Source organism: Schistocerca piceifrons, chromosome 3, assembly GCF_021461385.2.
Source record: "Schistocerca piceifrons isolate TAMUIC-IGC-003096 chromosome 3, iqSchPice1.1, whole genome shotgun sequence".
In the NCBI taxonomy this organism is placed as follows: Eukaryota; Metazoa; Arthropoda; class Insecta; order Orthoptera; family Acrididae; genus Schistocerca; species Schistocerca piceifrons.
In genome coordinates this window covers 153,172,313-153,190,864 of record NC_060140.1, presented here as the reverse complement: position 1 = coordinate 153,190,864, position 18,552 = coordinate 153,172,313, and the positions used below count along the sequence as shown (strand labels likewise).

At 46.3% G+C, this 18,552-nt stretch overlaps 1 protein-coding gene across 2 annotated transcripts in view; it reads left to right on the top strand.

The window, feature by feature from the left end:
- Positions 1-513: 513 nt before the first annotated feature.
- The window catches only part of LOC124788258, a 56,014-nt gene continuing 37,975 nt past the window's right edge, over positions 514-18,552 (top strand). Inside the window, exons 1-2 of one of the 2 annotated variants that reach the window (XM_047255460.1) lie at positions 514-712; positions 969-1,118. In XM_047255460.1, the coding sequence (XP_047111416.1) occupies positions 995-1,118 (124 nt within the window). In that variant the 5' untranslated portion in view covers positions 514-712; positions 969-994. The remainder of the gene's footprint in view (positions 713-968; positions 1,119-18,552) is intronic. The other variant, XM_047255459.1, reaches the window with a different exon arrangement.

Below are 18,552 nucleotides of genomic sequence, written 5' to 3'. Positions count from 1 at the left end.
TACAATGTGTTAGTCCCACATAAGACTAAGAACAAACAGCATATGCCACTGTATCTTACGAGCTTAATTACAGTTTTCGGTACCCAACAAGTACATCAGGATATGATGTGTAGCATTCTAAACGAAACAACTTGCTCATACCTAATTCTTACAAACCTGTTATATGCAGCAAACCACATGGCAGTTTATAACAGTCTGGTAGTACTGGTCAACAAAAACATTCGCTGCATACATGTGTGAGCCTGTTATTTGTTCTGAAGACCATATCCCCGTTGCAATAGTACGAAACTACACTTGCTTCGTAACACTCGAAACCGGCGACGCCGGTTTATCAAACACAATAAACACTAGCGAACTCACTGTATAAACGAAATCACTCTCTCTGCTTCCCGATTTGTTTTACGGGTGGAACCAGAGTTAATCTTTAGCTTAGACAAGTGAAGTTCGTTCAGAGATCAAAATACGAATTATTTTGATTTTGCGCAAGACGCATGCGCAAAAAAATAACAAATGCAATGCAATGCAGAGAGTTGTTATGGGATCCCTGCGATATGTGTAACTGTCAACAGAGAAGCGTAAAGAGCACCTGAACGTGATAAATGTGCAATTTGTTGTGTCTGTGATATACAGTGATATTTTCTTTAATAGATTTAGTTTACTAGAAGTTTTATATTGATCATGGAGTCAACTGAGCCTCCTTTCTGAAGGAAATGTGAGTTGCGTTTGTACCTTTCTTTGTTTACGAAGTAGCTGTCATCGTATGTAGGCTGCTCATTAGTTACAGTTATGTTCGATTTGCTTTGTCGACGTTTCAATGTAATAGCATTCGATTATAATTTTATAGATTTCATTCTTATTTTACATTCGTACCTGGAAGCTTCAGTTCACTGCTTCCATCACAGTTCAAGTAAAAACTTTGCTTGTTGTCAAGGTATTTCACGCTATTAAGATGACATTTAAATTTGCAGAGTTCACCAGGTTTGTCCTCGAGCTCATGCATGTTGCGGGAGGTGGCGCGATATCACTTCAAGGAGAACAATCTGAAGATTCTCAGACTCCAGCATCTACACCACCTTCACCAGATCAAACGAGAAACGACCATGACGGTTCAAGTAAATGTACGCCAACGATTTGATTGTAAATGTTTCGTTTATCATCGCGTGTTGGTGATGTATGTTCCCTTTATCCCAGTTCAAATGGCTACGAAGAATGTCAGTGTACTTGTTTGGTGACCAGTCAGTTAGGCTACTGTAAACTATGTAAATCTCTAAGTTCTAGATTGATTGAAAACAATCATCTGCATTGCTCACATTTCTCAATGTTACTTACAAAAATGACAGACCTCTTGCACTTAGATAAAAACAACAATGAAAATTTAATTCATTTGCAATGAGTGCTCCCACCCATAATATGTTGGATAAAGTTACATAGTAGCCACCCTTGCATATTTCATAGTTTGTATATGACATTTATGTAATATGCATCGTCTAACCTAAACGGGACCTCGGGGTTATGCTACAGTTCAGTCTGTCACCATAGCCACGATTTAAAGAGGGGTACCACTTTTACAGTCAAGCAACATAGGCCTATTGGGCAGATGGATACCATTTATAGTTATTGTGGAAAAATTCTTTGAATTCTTGTTTAGTTTTACTTCCAGAATATGCCATTTTCAGCTGTATATAATTAGTATTTACCTGTCAATCATAGTAATTATATTTCTGGGTTGAATAGATTGCTAAATAATGCATCATAGTCCTGCAGGTTCAGTAATTAGCACTAAACGCAAAAGTTGAGACACACACATTTTCTTAATGGTTATTTAAAAAGCTCAGGTATTTAATGTTGGTTAATTAGTCTCTTGCGTACTTGAGGTGAGCTTGGGATGCTGTTTAGAATAATAATATTTCACTTTATTGTTACTGCATGATATTTATTTCAGTATGTTTTTCTTTCTTAGGCCTACTTGTATATAAATACATATAGGTGCACACATTGAAATTTCTCTGAGAGCCACACTAGTTCCAAAAAAAAAAAAAAAAAAAAAAAAAAAAAAAAAAAAAAAAAAAAAAAAAAAAAAAAAAAAAAAAAAAAACACCCTCCACCATCAGACCAGAAGGCTCCGAATGGTTGCTTTGTCCTCCACTGTCTGTGGCACCATTTGAATTCAATATTCAATATGGAGGTGCATGTGTTTAGCACAACATAACTCCAGCTGTATTGTCTGCTTTTTGAACAATGGAGCCACTACCTCTCTAGCAGCTTCACAATTGCCCTCACAGAGTTCATTTGCACACTGGTCTGTTCTTGCCAACAAGAAAAATCTGTAATAGTATTGAAAATAGAGCCTGGGTCCATCACATTACATTCAGATACACTGATCACTAGTCTTCAGAGGAGGACAAAAATATTTCGTAAGTTTTGCATATTCCATGGATCCTGTCTGCATGTACTCGCCATGATGCAGAATGTAACCTTGAGATATAATTTCTCTGTGAAAACATTGCCACAAACTGGTCATTTACATAACTGGATTTTCTGTTTTTATCTTTATGTACAAACAAATTAGATAGATGTAACCCAACTACATACATACTAGCTACTCAGAAATACATCTATGAAGTAGATGGAGTTGTCAAGCAGAAATGATTTCAACTTGTTCCAAAAACTTTTTTTTTCCCAGCTGTATACTTTGCTCCTTTTCGTATAAGAGTAATTTTATGTTTATGAATAGCATGGAGACCAGATATTATCTTTATCACATATCTCTGCAATGAATGCTTTGTCTCTATGCATGGAATTGCACCAGAAAATTATTCTGTATGGCATTAAGGAATGCTACGTAAAATAATTTTTGATTCTTTTCATCACCAAAATCTGCAATTACATGTAGAGCAAATGTTGCTGAAGTCAGTCGTTTGAGAAGATTTGTAATATTTCCAATTAAAGTTCTGATCTGTATGCTCCCCCAAAAATATTGAACAACTAGTTTCAAGTATTGCTAATTATTATTATTATTATTATTATTCTTTGTACAGAGTTGAATGAACTGCCATCCCCCCCCCCTCCCCTTTTTAAGCGAGAGGCCATTTACTTTAATAATACACTGTCAGAAAAAACTAGTACACCTAGAAAGACAACATCAATTTTGATCCATTGATGGCATATGCCACCGGGAGAGATTGAACAATGGCATACTGGAGACTCTCTGAAAAGGTATCTCTTGAAAGGAATGGGTTAAATATGTGGCTGAGTATAGTAACTGTATCAGAATAACCTTCTTTCAATATTTTGGCCAAAGTGTTATCAGCCCCATAAGAATTATTACTTTTAAGGTAGTTAATATTTTCAGATTTCCCTGAAAGAAGTTGAATTGATTGCTTGTGGTACTGATTGTTGCGTATACTGCATACATCTTTTGAGATGTGTGAACTGAGTTTATGAACCACATTTAGAAAGTGACTGTTAATCTTTACTTGATGAAGAGTCCCAGATATTTCACAACTTACTTCTATCTACATGTACATGGATACTCTGCAAATCACATTTAAGTGCCTGGCAGAGGGTTCATCGAATCACCTTCACAATTCTCTATTATTCCAATCTCGTATAGCGTGCAGAAAGAATGAACACCTATATCTTTCCATACGAGCTCTGATTTCCCTTATTTTATTGTAGTGATCGTTTCTCCCAATGTAGGTCAATGTCAACAAAATATTTTCGCATTCGGAGGAGAAAGTTGGTGATTGGAATTTTGAGAATATTCCGTCGCAACGAAAAAGCCATTCTTTTAATGATGTCCAGCCCAAGTGCTGTATCATTTCTGTGACACTCTCTCCCATATTATGCAGTAATACAAAATGTGCTGCCCTTCTTTGAACTTTTTTGATGTACTCCGTCAGTCCTATCTGGTAAGGATCCCACATTGCGCAGCAGTATTTTGAAAGAGGATGGACAAGTGTAGTGTAGGCAGTCTCCTTAGTAGATCTGTTACATTTTCTATGTGTCCTGCCAATAAAACACAGTCTTTGGTTAGCCTTCCCCACAACATTTTCTGTGTGTTCCTTCCAGTTTAAGTTGTTTGTAATTGTAATACCTAGGTATTTAGTTGAATTTACAGCTTTTAGATTAGACTGATTTATCATGTAACTGAAGTTCAACAAATTCCTTTTAGCACTCATGTGGACGGCCTCACACTTTTCGTTATTCAGGGTCAACTGCCAATTTTCACACCATTCAGGTATCTTTTCTAAATCGTTGTGCAACTTGTTTTGATCTTCTCGTGACTTTATTAGTCAATAAATGACTGCGTCATCCGCAAACAACCTAAGATGGCTGCTTAGATTGTCTCCCAAATTGTTTATATAGATGGAGAGTGTGCCTCCATAGCTAAGTGGTTAGTGCAGCTGACTGCCATGCAGGGTATCAGTGTTCATTTCCCAGTACTGCCAGAGATTCTTCCTTTGTGTGAGTGCTGAACTGGGGTGCATTCAGCCTCATGAGATCAGCTGTGGAGCCGCTTGACCAAGTAGTAGCGGCTCCAAGTCACGAATACTGACAGCGGCTGGGAGAGTATTGTGCTGACCCCATACCAATCCATAGCACATTCAATGATGCATTTGGAATCAGTTGGTACCGATAATCCCACCAAGGCCCATGGACAGAGTTTACATACATTTACATACTTCATGAGAAGTGGTATGGGGTAAGCGTGATTATATGAGGTTGTCACCCTGTGGCTAGAGAACATTGCCACAAATGATTTTTCTGGTGATACTTGCAAACCATTTACACTGCCTGAGATGGTCAGATGTTAGTACATACATGCATCATTGGTGGGTATGTAAATGATTAGAGTTGCAATGAGATTTGTGGGGCATTTGCATGTGATAGTGGCCTGAGGTTGGACTGCATAGGAATGTGAAGTCACACATACTCGCCGTAACCCCCTGCGGGTCCGGGGGTTAGAATAGGCCTGAGGTATTCCTGCCTGTCATATGAGGCGACTAAAAGGAGTTTCACAAGTTTCGGCCTTGTGATGGTCCCTGTAGGGTTTGACCTTAAAAATTTTCCTCAAGAGTGAGCCAGTTGTGGAAGGGCACCTTACAAGGTGCATCGTGTCCATTGTGCATTGAGATCTTTAGCCCACTTTCTCATTGTCCTGCCCATTCTCCATCTCTTGGACGAGGACACCTTCCTGGGTGCATTTTCCACCATGCACTATGCAGTGTTGATGTCCGCGCCGTCGATAACCGTGGACTTCTTTGCACCTGATATCCAGCACGGTAGCCAGTCTGTTGTGGTGGGGCCGCCATGAACCCTGTTGGTTGTAGCCTCCTGACCAAAAGGGATTGCTCTGCTGATGCCTGCGCCATTAACTCCCCACATATGCCAAGGGATAGATTCCCATCCCCCTGGGGCATCGGGACTCCCGCCAATGGCAATCCTGCCAGGTGGCCTTTACTGCGACTGGGTGGCGGCCGTGGGGAGGGCCCCTGGTCGGAGTGGGTGCCATCAGGGCGGATGACATGCAATGAAGCATAGTCCATTATCTCTTGCTGGTGGTGAAACACCAGCAATCTCTAAGCGATCACCAGCTCAATTTAACGCACAGAAGTACGACCCCAAATCATTCCCCTCCCTGGCCACACCATGGGAGGAACGTCAGGCTAAGGATTTCAGTGGATCTTATTCGCCCCGGTACCTTGTATGTTACTGAGCTGATGGGGTATCTTTCATGATGATGAAGCCTCAGTTTTTTGTTGAGCATTTAGAGGACAAGTTTGGGGAGGTGGAGGGCTTGTCCAAAATGAAATCTGGGTCAGTCTTGATGAAAACAGCATTCTCTGTCCAGTCACGGGAGTTACTCACTTGTGACAAGCTGAGGGATGTTTCTGTAACCAACACGCCCCATAAGAGCTTAAATATGGTTCAGGGTATCATATTTCACAGAGACCTTCTTTTGCAATCTGATAGTGAGCTGCGCGCCAATTTAGAGCGGCGAGGTATACATTTTGTCCAGCATGTCCACTGGGGTCCGAAGGACAATCAAGTTCTCACCGGTGCCTTCATCTTGGCCTTTGAGGGTGATGCATGGCCCAAGAAGGTCAAGGTGATGGTCTACCAGTGTAATGTAAAGCTCTATATCCCTCCCCCGATGTGGTGTTTTAAGTGCTGGAAGTTCGGCCATATGCCTTCCCGCTGTACTTCTAGCGTCACATGCCGAGATTGCGGACGCCCATCACATCCCAATACTCCATGTGCCCCGCCTCCCATCTGTGTCAACTGCGGAGAGCACCATTCACCTTGTTTGCCTGACTGCAGGATTCTTCAGAAAGAAAGGAAAATCATGGAGTACAAGACCCTGGACAGACTGACCTACGCTGAGGCTAAGAGAAAATTTGAACACCTGCATCCTCTGCGTATGACATTGTCATTCCCCGCTGCTACAACAGTTCTGGCACCATCAGCTTCGTCAACCCAGGTCACCTCTCAGAGCCGGAAGACTACACATGCCCCCTTGATGGTGGGGGGCATTTCCCTCCCTGTTGCTCCTGCATCACCTACTTCGGGAGCAACACCCCCTCAACCATCGGGGACGTCCATCCCAAATTCTAAGCCAGAGAAGCGTAAGTCTTCTTTGGATTCTCTCGCTAGAAAGGGGTCTCTTGGGTCACTCCTTTCCCAGGTTTCTTCTACTGGGAAAGACAACACCCGCCAGTGGCTAAAGAGCCCAAAAGCAGCTGGTTGTAGGGTTTCACACTCATCCTCAGGCCCGGAGACTGAGCCAGTGAAGTCCTCCAAGCCAGGGAAACCCAAGGATCAGCAAGAGAAATCCAAACAGAAAACCCCTAAGACCAAGGAAATTGCACTGGCACCCACACCACCGCTACCTACAAGGTCTGCGCTGAGGATGGGGTGGAGATTTTGGTGTCCGCTGAGGACCTAGATCTCGCCAGACCCTCAGACACAATGGGTATAGACTGCTCAGGCAATAAATCGGTGGCAGCAGGTGACTCTGAGGCGTAAACTGCCTCATTAATGTTCCATGCCTTCCCAGTCTCACGATGCCATCCTACAGTGGAATTGCGGCAGTTTTTTACACCGCCTGGCTGAGCTACGGCAACTGTTACGCTTTACACCTGCTATCTGAATTGCCCTCCAGGAAACCTGGTTCCCAGCAGTGTGGACCCCTGCCCTCCACGGCTATAAGGAATATTACAGGAACCGTAGCGACTATAATTGAGTGTCAGTTGGAGTTTGCGTTTATATCCTAAACTCGGTCAGTAGTGAACATGTGCCCCTTCAAACCCCTCTTGAAGCTGTGGCTGTCAGAATAAGGAGAACGCAGGAAATAACTGTCTGCAATGTATACATTCCTCCAGATGGTGCAGTACCCCTGAATGTATTAGCTGCACTGGCTGAACAACTCCCTAAACCTTTCCTACTTCTGGGAGATCTTAATGCACATAACCTGTTGTGGGGTGGTACCATGCTTACTGGCCGAGGCAGAGATGTTGAAACTTTATTGTCGCAATTCAACCTCTGCCTCTTAAATACTGGGGGGGGGGGGGGGGCACACATTTCAGTGTTGCTCATGGGAGTTACTCAGCTGTTGATCTATCAATTTGCAGCCCAGGACTTCTCCCATCTGTTCACTGGAGAGCACATGACGACTTGTGTGATAGAGACCACTTCCCCATCTTTCTATCACTGCCCCAGTGTCAGGCACACGGACACCTGCCCAGATGGGCTTTTAACAAGATGGACTGGGGAACTTTCATCTCTGATGTCACCACTGAATCTCCCCCACAAGGTAACATCGATGTGATGGTTGAGCATGTGAATATAACAATTGTTTCTGCAGCAGAAAACACGATCCCTCGTAGGGTGCCCGAGGCATAAGGCAGTCCCTTGGTGGTCACCGGAAGTCGCTGAAGCAATTAAGAAGCGTCGGCGAGCTCTACAGCGGCATAAGTGGCACCCTACCCTGGAGCACCTCATAGCCTTTAAACGGCTATGTGCCTATGTTCGCTACCTTACCTTATCAAACAATGGAAGAAGGAATGTTGGGAGAGATATGTCTCCACCATTGAGTGCCACACATCACCTTCCCAAGTCTGGGCAAAGATCAAATGTCTTTTCGGCTACCAGGCCTCAACAGCTGTCCCCCGTGTTACCATGAATGGCAAGTTATGTACCGACGCAATCACCGAGCACTTTACTCGAGCCTCTGTGTTGGAGAATTACCCCCCCAGCCTTTTGCACACTCAGACAGCAGCTGGAAGGGAATGTCCTCTCATTCACTATACGCTGCAGTGAATCCTATAATGCCCCATTTACAGAGTGTGAGCTCCTTGGTGCCCCCCCCCCCCCCCTGCGGGTCCAGGTGTTAGAATAGGCCCAAGGTCTTCTTGCCTGTCGTAAGAGGCGACTAAAAGGAGTCCATCCCCCTCAAGGGGGTAGTTAGCGCCTGCGTCCGGAGACGGACGGTCCCACGACCTATATTTGTGGTCTTTTTGGTTTTTCACTTCTTGTTTCTTCCTTCTTCGGTTGGTTCCTTTCTTTGTTCTTCTCCATCTCACTGTCTTCCTTACTCTTTCCCTTGGCTTCTTCTCCTTGCCTTCTTCTCCTTGCCTTCTCTGGTCTCCGCTTCGGCGTTTGAGTCAGTCTGTCCTCTCTCTCTTCCTTTTCCTCTTCTTCCTTCCTCCCTGTGCACGCCTGAAGGCCGACCCACGCGTTCGCACGCGTAGCCGGTGACGGGGTAACGCGTAATTCCCCGCCCTGGGTAGACAAGTAAGGCACGCACGTACCCCCTGGTAAAGGCCAGGCCCAGGGAGGGGTGATTGCCTGAGCTGATACCTTCTGACCATGCCGATTGGTCCCTCCGTCTGTTTCTCGGGAGGTGTGACCTGAGGTGTAAACATTCACCTAAGACGGGAGTGCCCTCTGAGAGGGTCCCCATAAGGAAGGAGCGCGCCGTCGGAGATGCTGGCAGTCATGGGGGATTCCTCCGCAATGGATTTCTCTTCTTCTCTCTCGACTTCTGCCCACAAACGGAAACATGACCAGCCCCCAGTGACAAAAGTACTACCGCTTACCCCACAGTTTCTCGTCATTTCTCGATCTGAGGACAGAAAGGATTTTTCCTCTGTCAACCCTTTCGTTATCCAGAAGGGCGTAGATGCCATAGCCGGTACTGTTAAGCCTTGTACGAGGTTGCGTAATGGTACCTTGTTACTAGAAACTGAGAGCGCCTTTCAGGCACAGAAACTGCTTCGAGCCACACTCCTGTACACGTTCCCTGTCCGGGTGGAGGGTCACCAAACTTTGAATTCGTCTCGTGGTGTGGTCTATACTAGATCCCTCGACGGATTGACTGACGAGGAGATTCAGTCTTTCCTCGCTGAGCAGGGCGTGACGGCTGTCCATAGGGTCATGAAAAAGGTCAACAATGACCTTGTACCGACCCGGACACTTTTCTTGACCTTTGATAGTGTTAAGCTGCCATCGTGCATCAAAGCGGGCTACAAGGTTATTTCTGTTCGCCCCTATGTCCCGACACCTACGCGCTGCTACCAGTGTCAGCATTTCAATCACACTCGACAGTCTTGTTCCAATGCGGCTAAATGTGTCACTTGTGGCTGGGATGCCCATGAGGGTGACTGTCCACCTCAGTCTCCTCGTTGTGTGAACTGTCAGGGTGACCATGCAGCATCCTCCCGCAACTGTCCCGTCTATAAGGAAGAACGCTGTATCCAAGAAATTCGGGTCAAAGAGAAAGTGTCCACCTCGGCTGCTCGCAAGCTATTGGCTAGTAGGAAGCCCACGCTGCTCCCAGCGGGGAAATACAGTACTGTCCTCGCCTCTCCTCGGACTACCAGGGAGGTGGCAACCCAGACATGCGAACTGACCTTCAGCACCACGGTCATCCGTTCGGCCAGTGCTGAGATCGCGCGGTTGACGTCTCCTCTTCCTCCCATCACCCCACAGACACCAGCCCCTTCATCAGCTTCTGCTAAGACGAAGACCCAGAAGTCAGATGCACGAGCCTTCAAGAAGGAACCGTCCCGTGCAGACTTCCTACGTACCTCGACCCCCCAGCCATTGACCGGTACTTCCACCAAACGACCTTCCAAGAAGGCTCATAGGAAGTACAGTTTTCCTTCTCCGCCACGGCACATTTCTTCTCCTGCGCCACCCAGCGGTTGCCGCCCCAGGCCGTCATCCATTTCGCCTGGCTGCACCGCTGGTAGCCTAACATCTGGCCGTTCACCGGCCATCTTACCGAGATGGCCGATGAACCTATAGAACCAATGGACGATGACTGTCCGCCTACTGATAGCGGCGGCAGTGCTCGCTCGAAGCCAGGCCCTCAGCGGCCTTTGAGGTGACCCCTTCTTTCATCTTCCTTCTCTTCTTACGATGGCACTTATTCACTGGAATATTCGCAGCATTCGCTCCAACCGAGAGGACTTGAAGTTGCTGCTCCGCTTGCACCGTCCGCTCGTCGTAGCCCTCCAGGAAACGAAGCTACGCCCATGCGATCAAATTGCCTTGGCACACTACACCTCTGTGCGTTTTGACCTATCCCCTGTGGTAGGTATCCCAGCTCATGGAGGGGTTATGTTGCTGGTCCGGGATGATATTTACTACGATCCCATCACGTTGCACACCGGCCTGCAGGCAGTTGCCATCCGAATTACTCCCCCCACTTTTACATTTTCCATTTGTACCGTTTACACTCCATCGTCGTCTGCCGTTACCAGAGCAGACATGATGCAAATTATTGCTCAGCTACCTGCACCATTTTTGTTAACTGGAGACTTCAATGCCCACCATCCCCTTTGGGGCTCTCCAGCATCCTGCCCGAGGGGCTCCCTGTTAGCAGACCTTTTCAACCAGCTCAATCTTGTCTGCCTCAATACTGGCGCCCCTACTTTTCTTTCGGACACATCTCACACCTATTCCCATTTAGACCTCTCTATATGTACTACCCAACTTGCACGCCGGTTTGAGTGGTATGCACTTTCTGATACATATTCGAGCGACCACTTCCCGTGTGTTATCCATCTCCTGCAGCATACCCCCTCTCCGTGCTCATCTAGTTGGACCATCTCCAAAGCAGACTGGGGGCTCTTCTCTTCCAGTGCGACCTTTCAGGATCAAACCTTCACAAGCTGCGATCGTCAGGTCGCACACCACAAGGAAGTCATTCTCACTGCTGCTGAATATTCCATCCCTCATCCTACTTCTTCTCCACGTAGCGTACCGGTCCCCTGGTGGACCGCAGCATGTAGAGACGCTTTATGTGCTCGTCGACGTGCTTTACGCACCTTTAAATGCCACCCTACAGTGGCGAATTGTATCAATTATAAACGATTACGTGCACAGTGTCGTCGTATTATTAAAGAAAGCAAGAAAGCCAGCTGGGCTGCTTTCACAAGCACCTTCAACAGTTTTACTCCTTCTTCTGTTGTCTGGGGTAGCCTGCGCCGGCTATCTGGCACTAAGGTCCACTCACCAGTTTCTGGCTTGACGGTCACGAATGACGTCCTTGTGGCCCCTGAGGATGTCTCCAATGCCTTCGGCCGCTTTTTCGCAGAGGTTTCGAGCTCCGCTCATTACCACCCTGCCTTCCTCCCCTGCAAACAGGCAGAGGAGGCTAGGCCACCTAACTTCCGCTCCTCGAATCGTGAAAGTTATAATGCCCCATTCACCATGCAGGAACTCGAAAACGCACTTGGCCGGTCACGGTCCTCCGCTCCAGGGACTGATTCTATTCATATTCAGATGCTGAAGAACCTTTCTCCTGCGGGTAAAGGTTTTCTTCTTCGTACTTACAATCGCATCTGGATTGAGGGACATGTTCCCGCATGCTGGCGCGAGTCTATTGTTGTCCCGATCCCTAAGCCGGGGAAGGACAAGCACTTGCCTTCCAGTTATCGACCCATCTCGCTTACCAGCTGTGTCTGTAAAGTGATGGAGCGAATGGTTAACTCTCGTTTGGTTTGGCTTCTCGAGTCTCGACGCCTACTTACCAATGTACAATGTGGATTTCGTAGGCGCCGCTCTGCTGTTGACCATCTGGTTACCTTGTCGACCTTCATTAAGAATAACTTCTTGCGGAAGCGCCCGACCACAGCTGTGTTCTTTGATTTGGAGAAGGCTTACGACACCTGTTGGAGGGCGGGCATTCTCCGCACCATGCATACATGGGGCCTTCGCGGTCGCCTCCGTCTTTTTATTCGTTCCTTTTTAATGGATCGACAGTTCAGGGTACGTGTGGGTTCTGTCCTGTCAGACACCTTTCACCAGGAGAATGGGGTGCCACAGGGCTCAGTTTTGAGCATCGCTCTCTTCGCCATAGCGATCAATCCAATAATGGATTGCCTCCCAGCTGATGTATCAGGCTCCCTTTTCGTGGACGATTTTACCATCTATTGCAGCGCGCAGCGTACATGTTTCCTGGAGCGCTGTCTTCAGCATTCTCTTGACCGTCTTTACTCCTGGAGTGTCGCCAATGGTTTCCGTTTTTCTGCCGAGAAGACGGTCTGTATTAACTTCTGGCGCTACAAAGAGTTTCTCCCACCATCCTTACGACTCGGTCCCGTTGCTCTCCCATTCGTGGAGACAACAATATTTTTAGGTCTTACATTTGACAGGAAACTTAGCTGGTCTCCACATGTGTCATATTTGGCTGCCCGTTGTACCCGTTCTCTAAATGTCCTCTGTGTTCTCAGTGGTATGTCATGAGGAGCGGATCGAACCGTCCTACTTTGCCTATATCAGTCGATCGTCCGCTCCAAGCTGGATTATGGGAGCTTCGTATACTCCTCTGCATGGCCATCCATCTTATGCCGCCTCAACTCCATACAACATCGGGGTTTACGACTTGCGATCGAAGCGGTTTATACTAGTCCCGTCAAGAGTCTTCATGCTGACGCTGGAGAATTGCCACTCACCTACCGGCGCGATATACTGCTTTGTCGGTATGCCTGTCGGCTACTGGCAATGCCCGACCACCCGTCTTATCGTTCCTTTTTGACGACTCTCTCGACTGTCAATACGGGTTGTATGTCTCTGCCCTGCTACCCCCTGGAGTTCGCTTTCGTCGCCTCCTTCAACACCTTAATTTTTCACTCCCTGCAACTTTTCGAGTGGGCGAGAGCCACACGCCACCTTGGCTCCAGGCTCAGGTTCGCGTTCACCTTGACCTCAGCTCGCTCCCAAAGGAGGTTACCCCTGGTTCCGTCTACCACTCCCGTTTTGTCGAACTTCGTTCGAAGTTCATTAATATGACCTTCATTTATACAGATGGCTCTAAGACCAGTGACGGGGTCAGGTGTTCTTTTATTGGCGGGGCACAAAGTTTCAAATACCGGCTCCATGGCCATTGTACGGTCTTCACAGCTGAGCTCTTTGCCCTCTACCAGGCTGTTCTTTACATCTGCCGCCACCGACATTCTGCTTATGTCATCTTCTCCAATTCCCTGAGCGCCATCCAGAGCCTCAGTGATCCGTACCCGGTTCACCCTTTCGTGCACTGGATCCAACGCTCTCTTCAGCAGCTGGTGGACGTCGGTTCTCCGGTTAGCTTTATGTGGGTTCCTGGCCATGTCGGTATCCCTGGGAATGAAGCTGCAGATGCCGCGGCCAAGGCTGCGGTCCTCCAGCCTCGGACAGCTTCTTGTTGTGTCCCTTCGTCAGATTGTGGCAGGGTCATTTGTCGGCGCATTTTATCACTGTGGCATGCCGATTGGGCTGCACTTACAGACAACAAGCTTCGGGCCTTGAAACCTCTTCCCGCGGCTTGGACGTCCTCCTCACGCCCTTATCGGCGGGAGGAGGTAGTTTTGGCCTGGTTACAAATTGGACACTGCCGGTTCAGCCATCGCCATCTGCTGACGGCTGCGCCGGCGCCGTTCTGCCCATGTGGGCAATTGCTGACGGTCCGTCACATTTTAACGTCCTGTCCGGATTTTAACACACTGCGTCTTGATCTTGGCCTGCCATGTACTCTAGATGCCATTTTAGCGGATGACCCACGAGCAGCTGCTCGCGTTCTTCATTTTATCAACTTGACAACCCTCTCTAAGGACATTTGATTATGTGTTTTTTTTTATCCTATGCCTGTCAGTCTGTCTTTTATCATGTTTTCCGTTTTGTTGCTGTTTTAAACTTGTGACTCGCGGTGCATTCCTAACGTAGTCTGGGCCTAATGACCGTTGAAGTTGTGTGCCCTAAAACCACAAAAAAAAAAAAAAAACCTCGGTGCCCTTTCACATTGCCCTGACACAGGTCCTGGGCCTGATTGCATCCACAGCCAGATAATTAAACATCTGACTACAAGCGACATCTTCTTGTCATCTTCAACCGGATCTGGTGTGATGGCATCTTTCCCTCGCAATGGCTGGAGAGCACCATCATTCTGGTGCTCAAACCCGGTAAAAACCCGCTTGATGTGGATAGCTTTCAGCCCATCAGCCTCACCAACGTTCATTGTACACTGCTGGAATGTTTGGTATGTCAGCGGTTGGGTTGGGTCCTGGAGTCACGTGGCTTGCTGGCTCCATATCAGGGCAGCTTCTGCCAGGGTTGCTCTACCACTGATAATTTTGTGTCCATCGAGTCTGCCATCCGAACAGCCTTTTCCAGATGGCAACACCTGATTGCCGTCTTTTTTGACTTACGTAAAGCATACGACACGACTTGGCGACGTCATATCCTCGCCACATCGTATGAGTGGGGTCTCAGGGGAACACTCCCGATTTTTATCCAAAACTTCCAGTTGCTCCGTACTTTCCGTGTCCAAGATGGTGACTCCCGTATTTCCATCCATATCCAGGAGAATGGAGTTCCACAGAGCTCTGTATTGAGTGTCTCTCTATTTTTAGTGGCCATTAACGGTCTAGCAGCAGCTGTCGGGCCCTCCGTCTCACCTTCTCTGTATGCAGACGACTTCTGCATTTCGTACTGCTGCTCCAGTACTGTTGTTGCTGAGCGGCACCTCCAGGGAGCCGTCCACAAGGCGCAGCCATAGGCTCTAGCCCATGGCTTCCAGTTTTCAGCTGCAAAGTTGTGTTTCATGCACTTCTGTCAGCGTCATACTGTTCATCAGGAACCCACACTTTACCTTATGACGATCCAATCACTGTAGTGTACACATATCAATTCCTAGGACTGGTTTTCAATGCTCGATTGACTTGGCTCCCTCATCTTCGTCAGCTTAAGCAGAAGTGCTGGCAGCACCTCAATGCCCTCCGTTGCCTGAGAAACACCATTAGGGGTGCAGATTGCTGTACGCTGCTGCAGCTCTACAGAGCCCTTGCAGGCAATTTGAACCTTAGTGATCTGCAATACTCCGAGCAGCTAGTAACAGCTGCAACCCAACAGATTGTCGGAGCCATTGAGGCAGCAGTTTTGAACAACTGGCATGTGAAACTGCAAACATTATCACGGAAGTTTAACATTGTTTATGGTGCAGTGTACGATATACTTCTTGACACATTGAAATTTTGTAAAGTTTCTGTTTACTGGGTACTGAAGAACGTGACAGACAACCACAAGGGCCAGCAAATGATGAGAAGCTTGCTCACTTACCGCGTTACACCACAGAATGGCGTGACTTTTTGAGAGTAATTGTCACTGCTGATGAATCGTGGATGTAGTGCTACATGCCCAAAACCCAGCAGGCCTCTTTGGAGTTCCATAGCACAAAAAAAAAAAAAAAAAATCAAAGTGACTCAGTCTGCTAGGAAAGTGCTTGTGGCAGTGTTCTGGGATATGGGTGGTGTGCTGAACATGGGACCACTGTGAATACTGCAGCCTACATTAAAACATTGGTTAAGTTGCATTGTGCCCTTCGTGACAAACGCCGCATCATTAATGCAGTTGGTGTCAAACTTCTTCGTGATAATGCTCACCCCCATGTTGCTACTCCTGTTCATGAGAAAATTGTCAAATTTGGGTGGGAGATACTCGGCATCCACCACACAGCCTGTACCTTGCACCTTTGGGATTTCACCTGTTCGGTTCCATGAAGAAATTGCTGGTGGATCAACAGTTTGCAACATATGCAGAAGTGAAATCAGCTGTCCATTGAAGGCTATACCAGCCAAAATGACTTCTGTGAATAGGGCACATTGAAACTTGTACCACAATGGGAGAAATGTGTTGAAAACTTTGGTGATTATGTAGAAAATTAGGCAAAGATGTAAGTTCATTTGTGATTTTTTGTTTCCTCTTAAACTATTTGGTAATATAATTATTATTGTGCATTACTTTCTGATCTCTTGTACACACGCTCTGTGCAAATTATCTGAGTATTGCAGAACATTCACCTTCTCTAGCTGTATGCTGCTACTGACCCACCACAGCTTTGCATGGATGTCACTAAATATACATGGTCAGACTTAAACAGTTTAAGCTGTACATACTAGAAAATAAATCAGTAAGCACAAATGTTACCTGTTCCATATGTAAGTGGTGTTTGGCGTGACATCTGCTAATTATGGGAGCTGCAGGCTACCACACCGCCCAGTCGTCTCAACTGCAGCGGCAATTTGGCATGAGCTGTGGCCACTTGGACCTACCCAACTCTAGTACCAGTCTGGTGCAAGAGATATTTTCTGTAAAGCCTTTGCCTGCTTTTCTGAACGTAATATCACTATCAAGTGCCCTGTGCCACTCAACATGGGTATGAAGCACACTCTGCCACAAAACATTGTTACACTGTACCCTGTGCCTTGCATCACTGGTATGGAGCACCCTCTTCCATGCATCATCAGTATAAAGCATCGTCTCCCATGCAACATTGGTATGAAGCACAGTCTGCCACACAACATTGGCATGGAGCACCCTGTCCCATGCAACATTGATGTGGAACACCTGCTACCACATAATGTTGGCACAAAGCATCTCCCACCATGCATCGTTGGTACATATTACCCTCTTTAATGTAAAATCACTAGGAAGCACCTTCTGCCATGGAGCAGTGGTACAAAGCACCCTCTGTCACCCACCATTGGTAGGATGCACCCTCTGCCTTGCAACATCAGTACTAAATACGCTCAGCAACACCAGATTGGTGTGAAGCACTCAACACCACGCAACATTGGCACAAAGTGACCTCTGCCACACATTATTAGTACCAACGACTCTCAGCCATACAACAGCAGTAAAAAGCATCCTTCGCCACTTAACATTGATACAAACCATTCTCAGCCCCGTAACATTAGCATGAAGCACCCTGTGCCATGTAACATTGGTATGGAGCTCTGTGCCAGCTACTGTGATTCCAAGTAGTTCTATCATTCACCGATAGATGGCAATAGGATTGTTTTCACAATAGCGGAAGACTTTCATTTATTATAGTTCAGCCAGTCAAACTATTTATAAGTCATGTACATAAACCTTCCTCATAAGCCAGTCTATCTGTTAGTGAAAAAACGTATCAAAATCCCTACAGTAGTTCCTGACATTAGCTTGAACATATCTTTACATGCAAAAGTGTGGCTGGGGACTTCAATTTGTTGTTGTTGTTATGGTCTTCAGTTCTGAGACTGGTTTGATGCAGCTCTCCGTGCTACTCTATCCTGTGCACGCTTCTTCATCTCCCAGTACCTACTGCAGCCTACATCCTTCTGAATCTGCTTAGTGTATTCAGCTCCTGGTCACCCTCTATGATTTTACCCTCCACGTTACCCTCCAGTACTAAATTGGTGATGCCTTGATGCCTCAGAACATGTCCTACCAACCGATCCCTTCTTCTAGTCAAGTTGTGCCACATACTTCTCTTCTCCCCAATTCTATTCAATACCTCCTCATTAGTTACGTGATCTACCCATCTAATCTTCAGCATTCTTCTGTAGCACCACATTTCGAAAGCTTCTATTCTCTTCTTGTCTAACCTATTTATCGTCCATGTTTCACTTCCATACATGGCTACACTCCATACAAATTTATTTATTTATTTATTTATTTATTTATTGTTCTGTGGCACCAAATTAAGGAGAAGTCTCCATGGTCATGGAACGAGTCAATACATGAAATTATAACACGATAGTAGAAACAGATAAAATGAAATACAAAAAACATATTCAGGCAACAAGTCGTAAGTTTAAATAAAGAAAATCAACAATGTAACACTAGAATTTGCTTAATTTTTTAGCTCTTCCAGGAGCTCCTCGACAGAATAGAAGGAGTGAGCCATGAGGAAACTCTTCAGTTTAGACTTAAAAAGAGTTTGAGCTACTGCTACGATTTTTGAGTTCTTGTGGTAGCTTATTGAAAATGGATGCAACAGAATACTGCAATCTTTCTGCACAAGAGTCAAGGAAGTGCATTCTACATGCAGATTTGATTTCTGCCTAGTATTAACTGAGTGAAAGCTGCTAACTCTTGGGAATAGGCTAATATTGCTAACAACAAACGACATTAAAGAAAATATATACTGAGAGGGCAATGTCAGAATTCCTAGACTATTGAATTCCTAGACTATTGACACCACATATAGCTCGAACAGCCCGTTTTTGAGCCAAAAATACCTTT